Source organism: Simochromis diagramma, unplaced genomic scaffold, assembly GCF_900408965.1.
Source record: "Simochromis diagramma unplaced genomic scaffold, fSimDia1.1 OVJJ01000816.1, whole genome shotgun sequence".
In the NCBI taxonomy this organism is placed as follows: Eukaryota; Metazoa; Chordata; class Actinopteri; order Cichliformes; family Cichlidae; genus Simochromis; species Simochromis diagramma.
Window position 1 is genome coordinate 6,115,564 of NW_024386908.1, and position 19,101 is coordinate 6,134,664.

At 42.5% G+C, this 19,101-nt stretch overlaps 1 protein-coding gene across 1 annotated transcript in view; it reads left to right on the top strand.

Annotated features, from left to right (window-relative positions):
- Positions 1-19,101, top strand: part of foxp2 (forkhead box P2) — a 102,504-nt gene that overhangs the window by 74,097 nt on the left and 9,306 nt on the right. The window contains 10 exon segments of the mRNA XM_040035143.1: positions 604-889; positions 2,593-2,697; positions 8,621-8,708; positions 10,284-10,367; positions 14,566-14,682; positions 14,684-14,777; positions 15,663-15,739; positions 15,896-15,997; positions 18,380-18,501; positions 18,671-18,740. Coding sequence (XP_039891077.1) covers positions 604-889; positions 2,593-2,697; positions 8,621-8,708; positions 10,284-10,367; positions 14,566-14,682; positions 14,684-14,777; positions 15,663-15,739; positions 15,896-15,997; positions 18,380-18,501; positions 18,671-18,740 — 1,145 coding nt within the window.

Consider the following 19,101-nt stretch of genomic DNA (forward strand, 5'->3'; position numbering starts at 1 on the left):
CCTATGTTTGTTGTTTACCACCAAAATGGCGCAGACGAAGACAACAGGCAGGAAGATGTTAGGCGGAAATAAAAGGAAACTGCTTAATTCTGTGCCAAGCTGAAAAGCAGCAGTTGACAAAGCTTGTTGTTTTTAGGTGGAACTTGCTCATATTCAGTATAATCAGTCTTTTTTTTTTATGTAGTTTTACTCATTGGACACACACGAGTCGTTGTGCGTCAGAGCTACACAAGTGATTCATAACCAGCTTAAAACCAGTATTTGACTGTGCAGAGAAGACTGTACGTGGCTTCAATAAACAGGAAACTGTGATTTCATATTCGAGTTTGCCCTTGCTGGGAGCAGGGCCTTCAGTCATGCAGCTGTATGGAATTTCTCTGGCTGTTGAATAATCCATACAGAGCTAAGCTTTTGTCCTGTAAACACAGAGTGCAATGCATCCTAAACTGAAAACCACAATGTGCAAGTGAGAGCTAATAAAACAGCTTGGACTCTTTTCCTTTTTTTTGTATTAAGTGTTAAGTTGAGCAACTTTATTAATTCAGTATACTTTCTCTGTTCCCTTATCTATTTCTCTCTCTATCTCCTTCTTGATGTCTCTAGCTGGATTGAGCCCCGCAGAGCTCCAGCAGTTGTGGAAGGACGTTACCGGAGGCGGCGGTCACGGAATGGAGGACAACGGCATCAAACACAGCAGCGGCACTGGCACCGGCGTGGGTGGCGGCGGCGGTTTAGACCTGTCCACTAACAACTCTTCTTCAACTACCTCCTCCTCCAATCCCGCCAAAGCATCGCCGCCCATCTCTCACCATTCCATCGCCAACGGACAGTCTCCCGCCCTCAACCACAGGAGAGAGAGGGAAAGGGAAAGAGAACGGGAGCGAGAGAGGTAAACCAACTAAAATGCCATCCGCCACCTTTTTGATGCGTCACAGAGGAAGAAGCAAGGGAAGATGAAAAGTTTACAGCACTCGTACTCTTCACACGAGCTTGTTTGTTGCCGTGCCACGATTGAACACATCAAAACGAGGCACTCAACAACAAGCCATCGTTACTTCAGGGAAAGCTGGGCGTTTTGTTTATTTATTCAAAAGTTTGTTAGTGTCTTAAGGAAAAAAAATAAGAGCCTTGTTCTCCCGGGGGACCATGCGTTCAGTTGAACACACTTAGCTTGCACACACATATCAAAAGCGGGGAGACGACGCCATGTAGCCAGGCGCACTTACAACAAGCGTCTCTGGCAGAGAAGACAAGGTAACCCCCTTGTACATTAAGTATTTAGTGCTTTCTTTCTTTTTTCTCTTTTGAAAATTACCTTCCATGCTTGCTTGTCATGTAAACAGAATACGTGATGCCTTGAGTGGCGTTTCCAGGATGTTTATCCTTGTGATGCCGTCTTTTATAAATGCATCCAGCACCGAAACACTGACTGTTCACATATCTGCCTATCTGGCCCATGCATTATTCAAAGGCTTTTCTTGGGCGATATTATAATAAGGACTTAGGGTGTAGCGGTGTGTGTGTGTGTGTGTGTGTGTGTCTGTGTAGATGCTCGGTATAGACTCACACTGGAGGTGGAAGTGCTGTGTAATTGGTTTAAAGTAGATGCTATCTCTCCAGTACCACTAAAAGGAGGCTTGAAAAATATATCTTTAGAAGGAAGACAGAGGGAAAGAGAGAGGAAAGGAATGGATAAGAAGAGAAGGAAGAAAGGAAGGAAAAAAGACTTTATCTGCTTGTGTCCCGAGGGGTGTGTGGTGTCTCATAATGATCGAACAAGGAGTATTGTCAGGAGCACTGCTTACTAACATGCCATGGATCGATGAGGGGAAAGCCCCTCTGTAAAACGCAGCGTGAGCTCTGCCTGCACTAAGACACACGGGCATGAATGCATGTAGCCATCGACCACACACATGCGTGCACATGTGTAACCTATATACAGACAAACACATGCTAAGACACAGACTGTACACACTCTTATTCACATTTTCATACACACACACACACACACACACACAGACACACTAGCGCCTGGCCTAAAAGGTTAAACTGTCATCTTTAATAGGATGTGCTGTCTAGGAAGGGTCGTAACTTATTTGGGTGCCATTTGAAAAACGCCAGAACACCCCTGCTCCCCTTGTCCTCAAAGAACATAAGTTACACAGAGTATTAATCTCCTGATGAAAATTATATGGCTGTCTGGATTTTTAATGTTTACTTGAAAGCCTCCACCCCTCCTCCCCATAATGGCTTTACAAGATGGGATGGTGACTACAGTGGAGACAAAACTAGATTTCCATCGGGGATGGTAGTCCAGCCTATTTCTCACACATTAGTCTTTGCCATCTTAATATAGATATCCTGTAGTGATTATTTAAACTGAATGGCTGTTAGCCATCAACATCCCAGTTCCCAAATTTCCTTTTTATAAAGCTGCTGTTATTGCATTCATCCCTTGCTTTCTCTCTGTCTGATTTAGCCCTGGTTATTCATCACATGAATTGCTGAATTAGTGCTCTGACCTCTTTCAGCGTGTCTTTAATCTGCTATTTCCCGTTTCTTGTTTGCTCATTTTTTTGGGCCCGCCTCTAGTTCACTACACGAAGAAAGTGGAGGGACTCACCCCCTGTATGGTCACGGTGTGTGCAAGTGGCCCGGCTGTGAGAACATCTGTGAAGACTTTGGACAGTTTTTGAAGTAAGAACATGCTCTAATACAAATACGTAATACTGGAAATAACATATATTATATATATACTAATATACTGAGTGTAGCAGTAGTTCAGGCAAGCTGAAAAGTCAGTTTTCGCTGCCATCCTCCCTGATCAGTTGATCCTAGTGCCAGCCCAAATCATCTGATGCCACACATCTCAAATAGGGTGTGCTGTTTAAGCATTTTTAGCCTGAATATAGTCGCTGTCCCTCTGCAAGTTGCTTTGCAACCCACATCCCTCGAGGTAGTGCTGTTTCTTGTTCCTGCCTCTTGCTTTCCATGTGTGCGTGTGAGGAAGGGTGGGGAGCTCCCAGAACAGAGCCATAATAACACATAAAAATGACTGAAGATGGAAATAACAATCTCTGAAAGCGATCGCCTTCAGTACAGTGCTTGGTCTTTCTGTGGGGGCCTAACAAAGAAAACATCACTGCTTTTCACAGAGCCCATTTTGACCTTATAGACAGCTAGTTGACAGGGTTTCTCTCTAGTAGTGCAGGATTCAAACCAACTCTGGTCCATAACAAATTTTCCTTCCTGGCGTGGAGGGGCCTGATAGGTTTGTGAAAAAGCGTCAAAAGCTAATGGCAACTCGCACGGCCGCACACTTACCTCCACAACAAAGGCCCCCATTCACTGTTGTCATGGTGCAGGCGCCAGAGCGAATGGACTCTTCATGCTCCATCAACAATTTAGTTAATTAGCTCATTTGTAATTGGCCGGCTTTGTTGCCAGGATGTTAGTGGGGGGACATCAAAGGAAGAAGGTGTTTGCAGCACTGCCGATTACAGGTTATCACATTGCCACTCACTGAGAGTCTCCCTCTGCCTCTCTCTCTCTCACTCTTTCCCCGGCTCCCTGCTCTCACACAGAGAAGAAAAGAAAGGGGAAAGCTTTAATTTGAATATTCTAATTAGATTTGTAATTAACTGTGAAATAACGATCTGGTGAGTGTTTTTCATGGGCTGTAAATGTCCATGTGAATTCGCACAAACTCTTAAAATCAGGACATTGTTCTGGCTTATTTTCCAAATTATGCATTTTTCTACTGTAGTGGCTGTAAAGTTACAAAAGGCTTTAAAAAAACGGTCATATTTAGGTCAGGCTTTGCTAATTCAATGCCGGCTTGTGAATTAAAGCTAAAAGGTGTATCTGTAAAATGAAATGACACTAATAAACATGGTGTTTACCTGTCTTTCAAAGACAGAGGGAGGCAGTACATTAGACTCCATTTTCACACACTGCCAAGGCATAAAATCACTTAAAGGCCCCATTATTGACGGCAGTGGAGTTCAATGAATCATAGTCTGACAAGTGTGTTTGCTAATCCCCTGTGGAAAATGTGCCGCATACATGTCAATGCCAATACCAGTGCTCTAGAGTGAGCATGGCATAACCATAAGCATCATCTAGTCATGCTTATGAAAAGCCAAATGCATGTGTACAATCCATTGTCCAGCCTGGAATACATGTACGGCAGTCCAGGTAGAACAGTTTGCCTTGCAGCTTGAGGACAGATGTGTGCGTGATAAGGCAAGCCTCTATCGGATTAGCAGATTTTCTGATATCTTGTCCTATCACCTTAGTACACTTACTTATAGAAGACATCAGTCTATTTCTTGGCACTGTATGCTCCTTTCACGCTCAAACACACGTAAGTCTGTGTGCTGTAAGGATACTGTGTCTAGGTGGCTTAGCTGGTTATTTAGGTGAGGGGCATAGATACAGTGTGTGTAAAGCCACGTGCCTGCGAATAAGCTGGTAAGCCAATGCAAAAGGATGCATGGCTGTAAAGACAAACTGAGAGAGCTCCACAGATAGAGGGAAAATGGGTAGATTTCATACTTGAAAGCGAGAGCACAGGTTGGCAGACGGTTTTGTAAGAACACTTGCCAGAACATTGGCTGGTACAAAACAGAAAACACACACACACACACCACTGCAAGTCAGAGGCTGGCTCTATACTGTAACCCAGCCAGAACATGAAAACAGACACCAACAAAGAAGGCAGACTCGTCATCAGAACAAAGATGGCTGCTCGGTGGCGTGCCTCGGAGCAGTGATTGTAGGTGTCAGAGGGAGTCCTTTCATGTTTCCGGAGATGCCAGTCGACGACACACACTGACGCACAGATGCACTCACACACAAGTGCAGCTTAAACGGGGTTACATAAAGTGGGTGTCAGATGTAGATGACAGTTTAGATGTTGGTACTTGGGTGTGGGTTATGTATGCAGGGAGGTGGGGTGGAAGGGGGGAGAGGGGACCCGAGTCAAGCTGGCGTCTCGTAGCTCGCTGTAGGAGCTCGGCTCAGCGGCGGTGACACGTTTAGTCATCTATTGTTTTGTTCCATGAAGAAACTTGTCAAGATCAGCATTTAATAGCTCTTCAGTGCGCTTTTAAGTGTTCTCACCTGGAAAAGGTAGCCGCGAGGTGGCTGGCACCCTGAATTAGCTCTGTGAAGTTCAAAATGAAATAATATTGCTGGGAATGTTTCTCCGAGTGGTGGGTGTTGCTGCTTTGTGGGTGTGTTTGTGTTAGTTACATGAGAAAGACAGAGAAAGAAACATTCATGCTTTTAGGTTGTGTGCCAGGGCTATTTTGGTGGGAGCCTTTTTGGTAAACAGAAGAGACAGAAAATGCAATTAATACCTGTAAATGTGGATGTTTTATTTGTATAATTTGTCAGTACAATAAATGCCAGCTTACTGCAGATTTTTATAGCGCTTTAAGAAAACAAAGCTTGAACACATCAAATGCGTTCTTCTCCTGTACATGCACGTCTTGTTCCGCCTACTTTGGCTTTTTTCCCCCCTCAGTAATATACCTGCAGATGCATACTTGTTCTCACTCACACACAGTTAACTGTTACACTCTCCGTCACCATTCTGCTCTTCCTATTACTGGCAGGAAGGCAGGCTCCATGTTAAAATGGTGAGCTCAGCTGCTAACCTAGTGTCTGTAACCCGCTACTAATTAAACCCACAAGGCATCAGGCAAGTGTCTTTGTCTCTATATAATGTGCACATACACACACTGTAGAGGCAGGCACCTCAGTCAGGCAGGCCCCCCGGCCCCTTTGGATAGGTAAGCTTGCTTTTACCACTCCACATGTCTGCTGCACCGTGACAAGACCTTTAAAAGGGAGGGCACCGACACCAAGGAGACAGTGTGAGAGAATGTGTGTGTAAATCTGCATGCGGTGGATATCAGGTTTTCTCAATTTGTGTACAGTTATGGAGGCCAACTTTCTGTGCTGAGCCCCTGATAATACACACAGTCAATTAGCAAAAGTGTATCATCCATATATTCTGGACTTGAGCAGATTTATTATCAGGCCCTTAGTGGACACTGATGGCTTATACATATTCATGTACCCAGCTACTGGGAAAAACCTTTGAGATGTTTTGTTCCCCTCTCTTTTAGAGAAAAGAGAAACTGCAGACTCCAATAAAAACGAGTCTTTATGTGAGAGTTAAAAACAGCTGTGCATCACTCCTCCCACAGTCTGTGTTCATCAGTCCCTTTATCTCTTTATTTGCTTTGATTCTGCTACCTTGGCTACATATTTCACTCTGCAACACTGTTCTCTACGCTGCTCTTACATTCCTTTCATCACACGGGTAATCCTCAGAAATCCGTGTTTCTCTAGAATGGCTCATGGACAGTAAGGCTCGTATTCTTTATCTCAAAGTGTGAGTAGTTTGATCTGAATGCTACATTTTAGATCAATTCTTTTATTTGCCCTCAAAATGTACAATTCCATCAGAATGCTTCAATTTGGTTACAAGTGAGGAAGCCAAAGTCAGTTAACAACTCAGGAATAATGAAATAAAATGAGACACAAGATTAATAAAGAGATTTCTGTTTAATCAAAGAAGACAAGAGAAGTTCATAGTTCAGAGAGGACAGAAACACAGTCATCTATTTTTCCACATTTCAGTAAATACAGCGTTCTTTCATTATTTCTTCCTGTCTGCCCATCTGCGTCTGCCCCCGCCCTTCCTTTCTGTCTTTGTGTGGCATTATTAATGCACAGTAGGACATACAGCCATTTGAATATTTCATAAATGCATGTAGTAATCTTCCTGTAATTGTCTTGCTAACTGGCCAGCAGTAGGATGAGCATATGCAGCAAGCTGCAACTGTCTGGAGGACTTCCACAAGGCCTCCAAGCACAAACACATGCAAAATATTAGATAAACAAGCTTCTTGTTGATGAGAGGCAAGCTTAATAAAGATTTCCCCCTTTCTCTTTCTCTCTGTCTTTTTTTTTTTTTTTGTAAAGCGGTATCTTCAGGGACAGCGAGCAGCCTGCTCTGTGCTTTTGAAGCAGCTGTAATTCATGACACACGCCATACATCAAGTGCATAAGATAGCATTATGGGCAGTGAAATGAAAAGGGTATTTGCAACATTAGTTCCCTCATCCTGCGAGGGACGTGATTAAATGATTAATGAAATGCCCCCTTTTTGCATGCGCATTCTGAAACAGCAATTAGGCACAGGGCTGAGGAAATCCACCAGTTCGTCCCTTCCCTTTCTGCTGCTATCCCTCATCCGTCCCTCTCCGCGCCCCCCCCCCCCCACCACTTTTTTTAATGTTACCTCATTTTTGATTTATAATGGAAAATTTCTGAGCATTAGACCTGAAATGGTTATAAAAGTATAAGCAGGGACAGAATGGAATAGTTTTAAATGTGCACAGGCTAATTGAAAGGTACAGAGCTATTGTGATTACAAATGTTCTATTCAGGTTTTGATTGGCAGGTCGGGAGGAACCAGCTCAGTGAGTTGGCTTGTTTTGCACGTTGCAGATAAACAAGAAGTGAGGCTTTTGGAAGAAAATAAAGGAATACGGGGTTTGTGGGGGGGAGGGGGCTCATTTCTGTGTATTTGTGTATCTATTTTTTTTTTATATGTGCCAATCAGTGTTTGTGCAAGCTCATGATAATGTAAGCAAGCGTGTGTGTTCTTAGATAAAGTGAAAGCCAGCGAGAGAGATTTTGTACTCCCTCTAATGCACTGGAGGCAGAGCTGTAAATGATCATTGAAGGGTCTGCAAGCTAACCTATAATTACTGGAGATAAAGTGGCAGCTCTGGCATTTCATAAGCATGTCTCCTCAAAGCTTGCTTTGTGAGTTTGTCACCAATGATCATTTAGATAGAGGCTCATTACCCAGCATCACAACACTTTAGAAACCCCCGTTTTGCCCCATATTGGTGTTCCTCTGAGTGTGTGTGTGTGTGTATGTGTGCGTGTGTGTGTGTGTGTGTGTGTCTGCATATGTGCGCTTTACCAAGAATAAAGGTCTATCCTAATGGTGGAGCTTTTGTGTCCTACAGACGAAATCCAATCAAGGCAAAAACCCTCATTGACTGTTATGGCTGTCTGGCTGCCTTTTTTTCTTTTAATGAGGCGAACACACCAGATACATTTAATATGTCTGCTGCTAGATAATGCACCTTCAAGCAAAGAGCCGCTTTTGTGTGTCAAATGTTGCTGGTGTTAAATCGTGAGTATTGTTTTCGGTAAACGAAGGAGACAAAGCTATTCTGCTGGCCCAGCATCTTTTATTCTCTGTAGAAAGCGGCGCTCGGGGTGGCACTGAAGTTAGCCATCTAAACTGGCGCAGGCCTATTGTCATGTTAAACATGGCACCACACACCGTCATGTTACTTCTAATTACCTCATTTCAGAGTGGAACAATGGGCCTGTACGGGATCCTATAGATAATTATCCCAGTATAGAAATATTATCATCTAAATAAAACAGTGCTGAAGTTGATACTGTAATTATCATCCTCTGAAATTTTGATCATGGTGAAAATGAATTTCGCTTGCTGTCTTCTTCGGGCTTGAAATATTGTATGGATTTTAAAGTTGGCTTGTCATCTCTTCTCCTCCAGGCACCTAAACAGCGAGCACGCCCTCGACGATCGGAGCACGGCTCAGTGTAGAGTCCAGATGCAGGTCGTACAGCAGCTAGAAATACAGGTACGTTTTCTTTCTGATAATAAAGGATAAAAAAACGGGGGGAAGAAGTCTCACATATTGTTTTATTTTACAATACTGAACTTAACTCGTGAATCGGCCGTTCAAAACTTTATGTTCTGAAAGTTGCGTGTGCGAGAGGAAGGCCATATTGTGGTCTGCTTAATACTTCCAGACAAGCAGGACCTGCTGAATTCAACAAAGCCACTAAACAAAGGAATCCTCGGGCCTTACAACCAAAGTCATTATGGCTGTTTTAATTGAATTAAGCGTATGCTTTATTTTCTCTTCCTTTCTTTTTCTTTCCAATTAATAGCAAACGCATCTCTCCTAGTCTGCTGTGTTAATTAACTGCACTTTGCACCTGAAGAAAGCTCAAAAGGAGGGAACTATTTTCAGTAGGTGGAGCGTGACCTTATTAAGAAGTCATGCTGGCTAGATAATGAGAGCGCTGATTGAGCGACATTATTACTCAGCACTGCCAACAAGCGCTGCTTTTCCTTTAGAAACAAATATTTCAAACTGGGTACAAACTCAGTGCCAGCTGAAACAGTCAGTCTGCTAGGTGGTTTCTTTATGGTGGTTCGTTACGACTTGAGCAGTTCTCCCCAGCGAATGAAGGTAGTTTTATTAATCAGCTCCTTTGTGCTAAAAAAATAATAATAATTGAGGGTATACAGTGTAAATTCTAACCCCCTCAGCCAGTCTGGGCCTGCTTAAACACAAGCATCTCTCCACCCTTTCTGGTTTGATAAATTGTTTTTTTTAAGTAAATAAATTGTGCAAAATAGAAAAAAAAAGATCCAAGCTGTTTATCAAATATGTATTCATTTTCTGTCCAAGCTACTGAAGCTTGCTCTTTACAGTGTGACCAATTACAGTGATGCACTTGTGTTGCCTGTCCTGTCTCTTGTCTTCTTTGTCTTCTCTTTCATTCCTGACTCCCACCATCTCTCCTTCTCTTTTTTTTTCCTTGGGAGCCGTCACTAGTAATGAGGCCCAGCGTCTGTGTATGCGTGCACACCTACTTGCTTGTCTGTTTCTCTCCGTGTTTGATCCGTGTGTGTATGTATTAAGGGCGTGAGAGGGTTCAGGCTTTCACATGGTCCAGTCCCTGTCACTCCTTGTGAATTAGATTGATGATAGGCAATGGCTGGAGCAACTAACTGGACCGGGGAGGCGGGGCCGCCTGGCACCCTGTTTGGAAGACCTCTTCACCTCTCAGCAGCTGCTGGCTGCGCTCCATCCCCCTAACAGTGTCCACAGGACTTTGAGCAGACACTCAGGACCACCTAATTTATGGCCTCGCCAGCTTGTTACTGTCAGAGCCTCTCTGACCTAAATTCTGCTATTGACAAAAAGATGAAATGCTATTTGTTTTGCCTGACCTGTCTGCACCTTCTCCCCCAGCCCCTCGTTTTTTACTTCTTTTACCTTTCGTGCTTTCTTTTTATTCATCTCCTCTTTTTCTTTTCTGTTCTTTTTCTCTCTACCAGACAAGTCTCGTGTCTCACCTTTGTTTATTTTCATTCTTCTGTGTATTCCCTCCTCTAATGTACTCTCTTCTTCTCTTAACAGCTTTCTAAAGAACGTGAGCGTCTTCAGGCGATGATGACCCACTTGCACATGCGGCCCTCAGAACCCAAGTCATCTCCCAAACCAGTGAGTGCATATTGCTCTGGATACTGTAAACAGGCTCGGCCATGAACGCAGAAAATGAACAGTTTAACCGTGCAGCAGTTGTGCGAGTGAGTGACAGAAGATGAAAGGAGGGGAGGGGGAGGAATGGGATTTGTAATACAGAGTTACATCTGCTTCTTATCGGTTATTGTGCGCCGCGAGAGGACAATGGAGTTTGGAAGTGTATTAGATGGCGGAGCGGTGGAGTCCTTGGCTAAAACGCAGGGTCATTTCTTTGTGATAGATATAATAGCCAAAACAACCTGTTGGCTGCTGATGACTGTTTGGCTCGGTGGCTTGCAGCGGCACTCAAAAGTGAAATGGGAGAGGAGAAGACGTGTCATTTTAACAACAAACACCTGAAAATTACAGCTGAGTGCTGAAGATGATGTGGTGTTGACATAAATACCCACAGCGAAGCTGAAATTGGTTACAGAAAAAAAAAGAAAATCCCAAATTGTAAACGGGGTCACCGAAGGAGGCAAATGATGCCATTCTGGATTTACTTTCTCTCGCCTTTTACTTTTAGATTGAATGAAAATAAATGCATCTCTCCTAACCAGTGTTTGAATTTGATATTAAGATGATACATTTTTGCAAACATTATTTCCTTCCAATTTCAGACGTTTTGAAATATTTGAGAGCAAAACATTGTTAGCGTGTTTCTGCTGCTTAGTAAGTGCCTATTTTCAATAGAATAATTTTCCTCATCACCTCTCATCATAGAATGTAGATAATCACAAGATAGCATAATTATCCCATAATTCCATCAGGAATCAAACTCCCTTTTTATTATTCAATCTCTCTCTGTCTCTCTTCCTCTCCCTCTCTGTAGTTTTTTTTTTTTAATCTTCAAAACTCCAGCAGCTTGGTTCCATCTCGTCCAATAAAGAATTTGCAGCCTATAATCCATGCCTGAATATGAATGAATGATGCTAATGAAGTATTGCATTACATAAAGCACACATGAAAGAGCAGCTAATTGCATTTGATGGTGGGGGCAATTCAGACAGAATTCCTAAACGAACAGTTAAGTTCTCAATTTTGAGGATTCCCCATTTTTTTTAAGGGGAGGTAATATGGAGATTTGTTGCAGGGAATAACATGCACAGGCGTGTTTCTGTTGCAAAAGCTAATAGATGGGACAAAAGAGAGCGTGATTGGCCGGTTTCCAATGGCAGCTCGAGTTTGCACCCAGTAGAACTGCAGATGCAAGACAGAAAATCGACCCCACAGTTTGATAAAAATGAGCAGTCCACGCTGGCCTATCAGGGCTGAGAGTGAGTCCTATTTTTTCATTAGTGAAGCCCATGGCTAACTAATACCAGATGAATACAAGACACTGGTTCACTGTCTCCAATATGACCCTATTCTACTTCATTAAATGCTACCTTTTGGCCATGCCGTAGATGGATGCGAGTCAAAGTTAGCATTTCTCTTTCTCCCAACCTTGTGTATTCAAATGAGCGAGAGGTAACAAAGTGCTCACTTCTTCTGTTTGGCTGTAATCACTTCCACTTTGTAAAAATGGAACTCTACGCCACTAAGGCTCGAAGGCAAGGAGTCTGCAATGTTTATGTTTTAACATTATAAATATACAATACATCCCAATATTCATATACAAGGGCATTTATTTAGAATCTAGTTTGCATGTTTAGTGCACTTTTTCTGCCATACAGAACGTGAGTGTTTATCAGATACCCTGTTTAAAAAAAAACACATCAAGTTTTTCACAATTCAGGGTCTAGTTAGCACGTATGTAACAGGATGCACGGAGAAAACAACATGAAACATTTCAAATCACACACAAATTTGCACATTGCATACTTTGATGACGGCATAGCTGGCAAGGAAATGAATTGCTATTTTTATTGAAGGCGTCAGTTGTGTGTTTGTGCAGTGTGAGTCTGTCAAAAAAATAGTAAAACAGTGCTTAACAGTGAAAGACACAACAGGGAGCACTTGGAGTGTAATTAATGGTTTGTGTTCAGATAAAGTGATGTTTAAAACATTACCTGGTACACGCTTTAAAAAAAAGTAGCTGTACACGCTTGATCCGATCTATTAAAACAGGTTAATATGTACATTATTTCCATAACCTCTAAAGTTTCTTTCTCATTCCCCGTACTCATCCCTTGTCCCAGCCCATCGCTACAGCAGCTCATTATAGTTAAGTGGGGATATAATTATCATGTGAAAACCACTACATCCACCGGAGTGTCTCAAACTTGACATTTTATCGTATTTATCAACACATGCCACAAATGACCGCCGGTACCTTCTCCTCAGCCTCGCTCCTCCATCTCTCAGTGCCTTCGGCGCCCTCATTCCCTTCCATCTTTCAAGTCACTTTTAATTCAAACTCTCGCAATGGATGCATTCCACTTGTAGATTCACAATTAAGGCAATTTGGTTTGAATATGTAACGATGTCATTACCATTCCGACTAAATTAGAGCAGAGACTAAAAGGTCAGTTAGGAATTTTCCAGTCGGTTAGAGCCTCTCACATGAGATTTGGGAAGGAAATGCAAAAGTGGTGGAAAAGCTGGACGATTAGCAAGCAGAGCTGGCAGCAGAGCCAGAGGTAAGCAGCGCTCTCCTCCCCTCTAATGTCAAAGGAGGGAAGGAGAGAAAGACGCCAAGTGCACATGTGTGTGGAGTGGCTGTCACTGTCCGTGTAAATTCATTCAAGTGTCTTTTGTATGCTCACGCAAAGAAAGAACTCAAACTCCCACTTCCTATACTTCCTCATGCACTGAAAGTCACACTGAATTAAGGGCAAAGAATCTATTACATTTGTAATCTTTCCTGGAGGAATATTAGCTTTCAGTTGTGTTGTTGGGTTGAATTTCTGTGATTGACTGTCCACCTACAGAGCAGTTTAGATTAGACTAAAACTCAGGCTAGGCTTTTTAGTAGGGGGAAAAATACTTGCTTTATGATTCTTCATTAGAAATCTACACTGGCACACACTGAGTCATATACCTCTGTAACACTCAAGGCACACTGATAGTATCTCAAGCCTGGCCATGAAGAAAGTTTTATTGTGTAGCGACTACTTTGTTACAGTACTGTTACTGTTTTTGTTTCAGACGCCATTCCTGAATTCTTCTCACTAACAAATTGCAGATCAGTTCAAACTAAAGATAATGTAATTAGTTACTGTAGCAGTTGTTTAATGACATATGCACCACCCAGTGTTGAGATTTACAAATGCAGACAGTTTTAGTTAAAAGCAACATAATTAGTTGCAGTTTGACCCTGTGCATGGCATACTTTGTCCACGGAGTTGCTTTGATTTGCTAATAGTGTCTTCATTTAAATATATAGAATCTGAAAGTGACAGGAGAGATTTGTTTTTGCACTAGAACCTTTTTGGTTACATTATTTTGGTTAGTCTAGTATCGACAAATCAGAGTTGAGTATGAAACAGTCCCATTAAACACAAAAAGCGAGAAGTAGTTGGTAGAATACAATTACAAAATCACTGGATACAGTTTGACCAAAATGTATTTTTAAAACATATTTGGGCCTGTCGATCAGATAGTAGAGTTTGCAACCTGTACACAAAGGCTGAGAACTTCAACCCATCTTCTCCCTACTTTCCGATCACCCCGTCAACTAAAACTATCCAGGAAATAAATAATTTAGCCTTCCCCTTTTGTGACATAGCTCAAATCTGTTGTAAGAAAAGTTGTGGTTAGAGACTAGGGTCAGACAGCCCATGTTCGCGAAAGCACTCCAACAGTGTAGAAAAAGAGTTTTGATATGCTCATTTCCTCAGTGCATAAGAATTATGGGTGGCTGCAGTGGGGTAAATGGAAAGGGAGGAAGGAAATGAGAGAGGGAGGGTGTGATAAATAGAGAGATAAAGAGAGATGGGGCCAGGATAACACGGAGGCTGATCGTTGGATAATCTTGAACAGCGTGCTCTAATTAGAATTCTTATGATACAATTTGGTGGTTGTAATTAGTGGAGATGGGCTGGCTCCTCTCCACGAGCCTTGTTAGTGGAAACACAGCTGTGTTAGAGAGGAGGAGAGCAGACACTCTGCTCTGTCAGAGAAACCACAAAATAATGCCTTCCTCCTCCTCCTTCCCCCTTCCCCCCCTCCCCCAAGTTGTTTCTGTCTCTTTCACGCTCTCCACCAATCACATTCTGTCTTCCTCCCATCGCAGCTCAACTTGGTGTCCAGCGTCACCATGTCCAAGAACCTGCCCTCGGCGTCACCCCCCAACTTACCTCAGACACCGACCACGCCCACAGCACCTATCACACCCATGGCTGCAATGCCCCACGTGCCATCAGGTGCTGGGAGGAGCAAACGTCCCCAGCATGGGAGCCATGCGCAGACGCCACTCGGACAAATATTCCATGCCTTTGTCGTCAGGTAGGACCAACTACTCAGCGCAGCACCTAACACAGATATCAAAATACTTCCAGTTACTGAAAAATTCAATCCCTGATTGAATTTAACATGAAGTGGCTTATTCTCATTTTTATATATTTTATATATTAGTTATTTGACATAAACTAGAATGCCACTTATCTAGTTTAGGGTACGTTTCTGTTTTTATCTAATGAAAAAATTATGTTCAATACCCAGAGCTCTGGACTATTAATAGTAATTTCAACTAATCATATTCTAGCAGTTTAGCACACACACAGACATGAAAGTGAACACACACACACACACAACTGACATAAACGCATACCCACAAACCGCAGAGGCTTGTTGGTCTTACCAGTGTGAGCTGTCTGGTGGTGGGTTTATAAAAGCAAGCGTGTGTTTAATCACTCTATATGTAAATAGACAAGAACTTCCTCTGTGCATAAATATTACATGAATGTTAATTAAGTTCAAATAATGGTGGGAAAAAAAATACAATATTTATTACATTAAGACATTCAATGTGTTAAGCTTTGCATTTTAAACGGGACGTCTTTTGATGTTTATATTTACTCTCTGTGTTTAGTGTGGAGCAACATAAATTATTCAACTTGAGCCTAACTAACTACACGGATTTCATTTTATGGGATGTAGTAGTGTTTAAGATCTCTCACGAGAGAGATTAATTAAAAATGCATTTTGTTAGACATGGAAAATGTTGATTTGATGTGCCCCCTTTCTCTGTCAACCCCCCTCCATCCCCATCTCCACCCCAATCCTTACCCCACCCCATTTTAATTTGATGTAACCTTGAGTAAATTCAATACCTAAAGGAATAAAATGTGCCAATTATTTCAGGTGGTGACACAGTATTTATTTTTCCAGAGATTGCCCCAAACTATGAGTTTTATAAGAACGCAGATGTCAGACCGCCATTTACTTATGCAACCCTCATAAGACAGGTGAGTGGGAAATAAATTAACTTTGCCTGATTAGATTAAAATTAATTGCTGCATGAATCGTGGCAGCTCTGCCTCTCTCCTCTCTGTCTGTTGTTGTATGCGTGTCAGTTACCTGGTCTCGTTAGTCAACCGTTATTTGATGTCATCTCATTTCAGGCTATCATGGACTCTGCTGACATGCAGTTAACACTTAATGAAATCTACAGCTGGTTCACGCGCACGTTCGCTTACTTCAGACGCAATGCTGCAACTTGGAAGGTAACCTTCATGAACACCCCTCTTCACCCTCCCGTGCACTTTCACTCCCATCACAGCAAAGCCTGCTCCTTCCTCCTGCTCAAGTCAAACACAAAACCTTAAGAAAGCATATATTTGCTCAGCACAGAGCGATTAGCACTCCTCTCCCCTTTCCTTCCAACCTCTGTCTTGAATGGAGCCCTTTTCTTCTTCTTATTTATTTTTCCACCGTTCTGCCTTTTCTGTTTAGAAATGACAGGCGAAAGAATTATTCTCCCCTCAGATATCGTTTTCTAATTCGGTGCAATTAATAGCGGAGGCTTGGCGTGGAGAGGAGAGGGCTCTGACGCACTAATTATACAGCAGCCACTCCATCATCAGCACCTTTTGTTAAGAGATACACCCCTCCTCCTAGTCCCGAAAACCACCTTCTCTCGCATATCATTGGTTAATTAGGAAGAAAGATGGCTGTTTGCCTGTTAACCAGTTCTCCACTGTGCGGAGGCCAAAGATGCATGCACACAGGAACTCAATGTACACGTGAGCACATACATTGTGCCTGTGAGAGGGGTTAAGAGTGTGGAACTAAAGCAAGGGGGGCAAAGTGAGAACTGGCCTGTCATGGAGGGAGCACTCTTTATTTACCCACACAAAAGGGCCCATTTGTATATCTGTCCCTACAACTTTATTGTCCTGTCTCCCCAACACAAAGATGGTGAAAGATATTTTTCCTGCAGCACATGTTTTAAGCAGAAGTGTGCCTGTCTGCTGATAAAGAAAGCCCAATTTAAGCACCACTGTCTTCATTGCTTTCTTTTTTTGTTATTTATCCTTGGCCCCTGTATGTCATTTGTTAGCTCCCTTTAGCCTTTGTGGCTGCACAGAGGACTGGAGGGAAAACTCAACGAGCCGCTCATCAGCATGCGAGGCGCGTCGCAGCACTAGATTTAGCAAAGTGAATTAATTTGGATTTGGGATGCAAATGAGCACATGGGTGTGTGATCACCAATACAAGAGGACACGTAGTAAGATGGGTGCCCTTTTCCAGTTTGTACAGCGCGCTCCGTGTTTTGCTGCGTAGTGATGTTACGATATGTTCTCACTGGCACCAAACAACACCGCTGCCACCAACATCACCACCGCCACCAGCATCTGAACGGTTTCAAATCTTTCCTGCTCCTTTTTTAGAAAAATATCCTAATCTGCCCCACCCTGCACAAAAGCCAGTGCGATCTATTTACATCTACAGCCTTGCGCTTCCCTTTGTAAGCATTAGGGGGATGATCAGCGATCGGCCTGTCATTTGATTAATGAAGAGAATTTGTTTTTAAAAAAAAAGGGGGGGGAAGAAGAAAGGAGAGAAATGAAAGGTAGTTTAATATCTCAGCTTGGTCTCATAAGCTCAAAAGAGGGATCTGCACCCCACACCCCACTTTTCCTTTCTCTCTCTTTTCTCTCACCCAGAAGCTTATTAGTTCTAACTATATAGCATGCATAATAAAACTGCTCATTTGCTCATTAATATTAAAATTATCATATTCAGAGCCATGGGCATTAAGATCAATCAAATCCTGGGATTTTCAGGTCAGATGCGAGATCTGCTTATGAGGTTTTTTTCTTTCTTTTTTTTCTGAATCCCTTTTTCTTGAGCAGTACACACCAAGCTAAGGGAGATGATAAATATGAGAGGCAGGGATATTAAAGCCAAGGTTATTATTTGTAGAGTCTGATGCATGTTTTAATTATGGACGTATTGTCATATTAATAAAAGAGTGCTTCTTTCTCTAGCTATTTCTTATTTAGTAATTAATGAAAACACCTTATTGTTTTCTTTTAATTTAACAGCAGCTTTGATAATAATATCGAAAAGATGATCGTGTCATTTTACCAGAGTATTTAGACATATAGAAGTCAGTTCAGCTTAATGCCCTGACTTCTGCAGGAAAACGCTGTCTCTAACACACACAAACACAGGGGCCTCCTGACGACTTTTTTTTTCTCCCCCTTCCAATACTGTCATCTTTTAAGCGATGTGTCCATTAAGAGCAATGCTTTTCTGGAGCAGGAAGGGTTACTGACATCACATTATCAAGGCCGGCATTACCACTTCTGTCACCACCATAAGCCATTCGCTATGCTGATTACCTCCTTTTAGCCTACTTACTCTGATTGATATGTACTGTGTGCAGGACTTGTAAGAGCATTCGCTCTCACTCAATTTTTTACTAATTAAATCAATGGTGCGTGAATGTTAAGAATTTCTTCAAAATGCAGGGAAAAAAAATCAATTTTGAAGCCTTCCTCGTCTTCATTTTTTTTCTTGATGGATAATGAATGAACATGACTCGCTTTTTTTTTTTACCTCATCCCTCTGACCTGTGCGTTATTTCTCTCTGCCTCCAGAATGCTGTCCGCCACAACCTCAGTCTGCACAAGTGCTTTGTGCGCGTGGAGAATGTGAAGGGGGCAGTGTGGACAGTAGATGAGGTGGAGTACCAGAAACGCAGGTCGCAGAAGATCACGGGGTAGGTGCTCTGCTGACTCATAGATCCAGATCAGTAAAAGATTAAAAGGATCAGTGGAAACGTTGTTAAATACACTCTGCACTCTCTTATTAGCATTACATTACACATTATGTTATGAACTGATTGACTCATTTGTTGTTGTTTGTTTTGCGTACTTTTTTGTATGCAGAAGCCCATCACTTGTCAAGAATCTGCCCTCCAGTCTTGGCTATGGAACTGCACTAAATGCCAGCTTACAGGTACGGACCAAAACCTTGAGCTGGCTGCCGGTGTTACGTGATTGACAGACAGGACCACTGCCTGAGTGACTGAATGATTGCAGTTAATGTGCACAATAGAACTCCATATTCATACTTCCACTTTGCATAAGAGGGAGCAAGTTTTTTTTTTCTTCTTTTTCTAACTTGAATTACCACCTTGTTCCTTGCTTGTGAATTTCTGCACCTCTCCACTCACTCTGCTCTCTTCCGGTCTGCCATCAGACAGAGAAGGCCACCCTGTGGTTGAATCAAGGAGCAACTCTCGCTCCTTGATTCCCTTCTTTTTCCCTTCTTTCAGCAGTGGCAGCCACCCTAGATTGATAGCGGCATGTGCAAATGC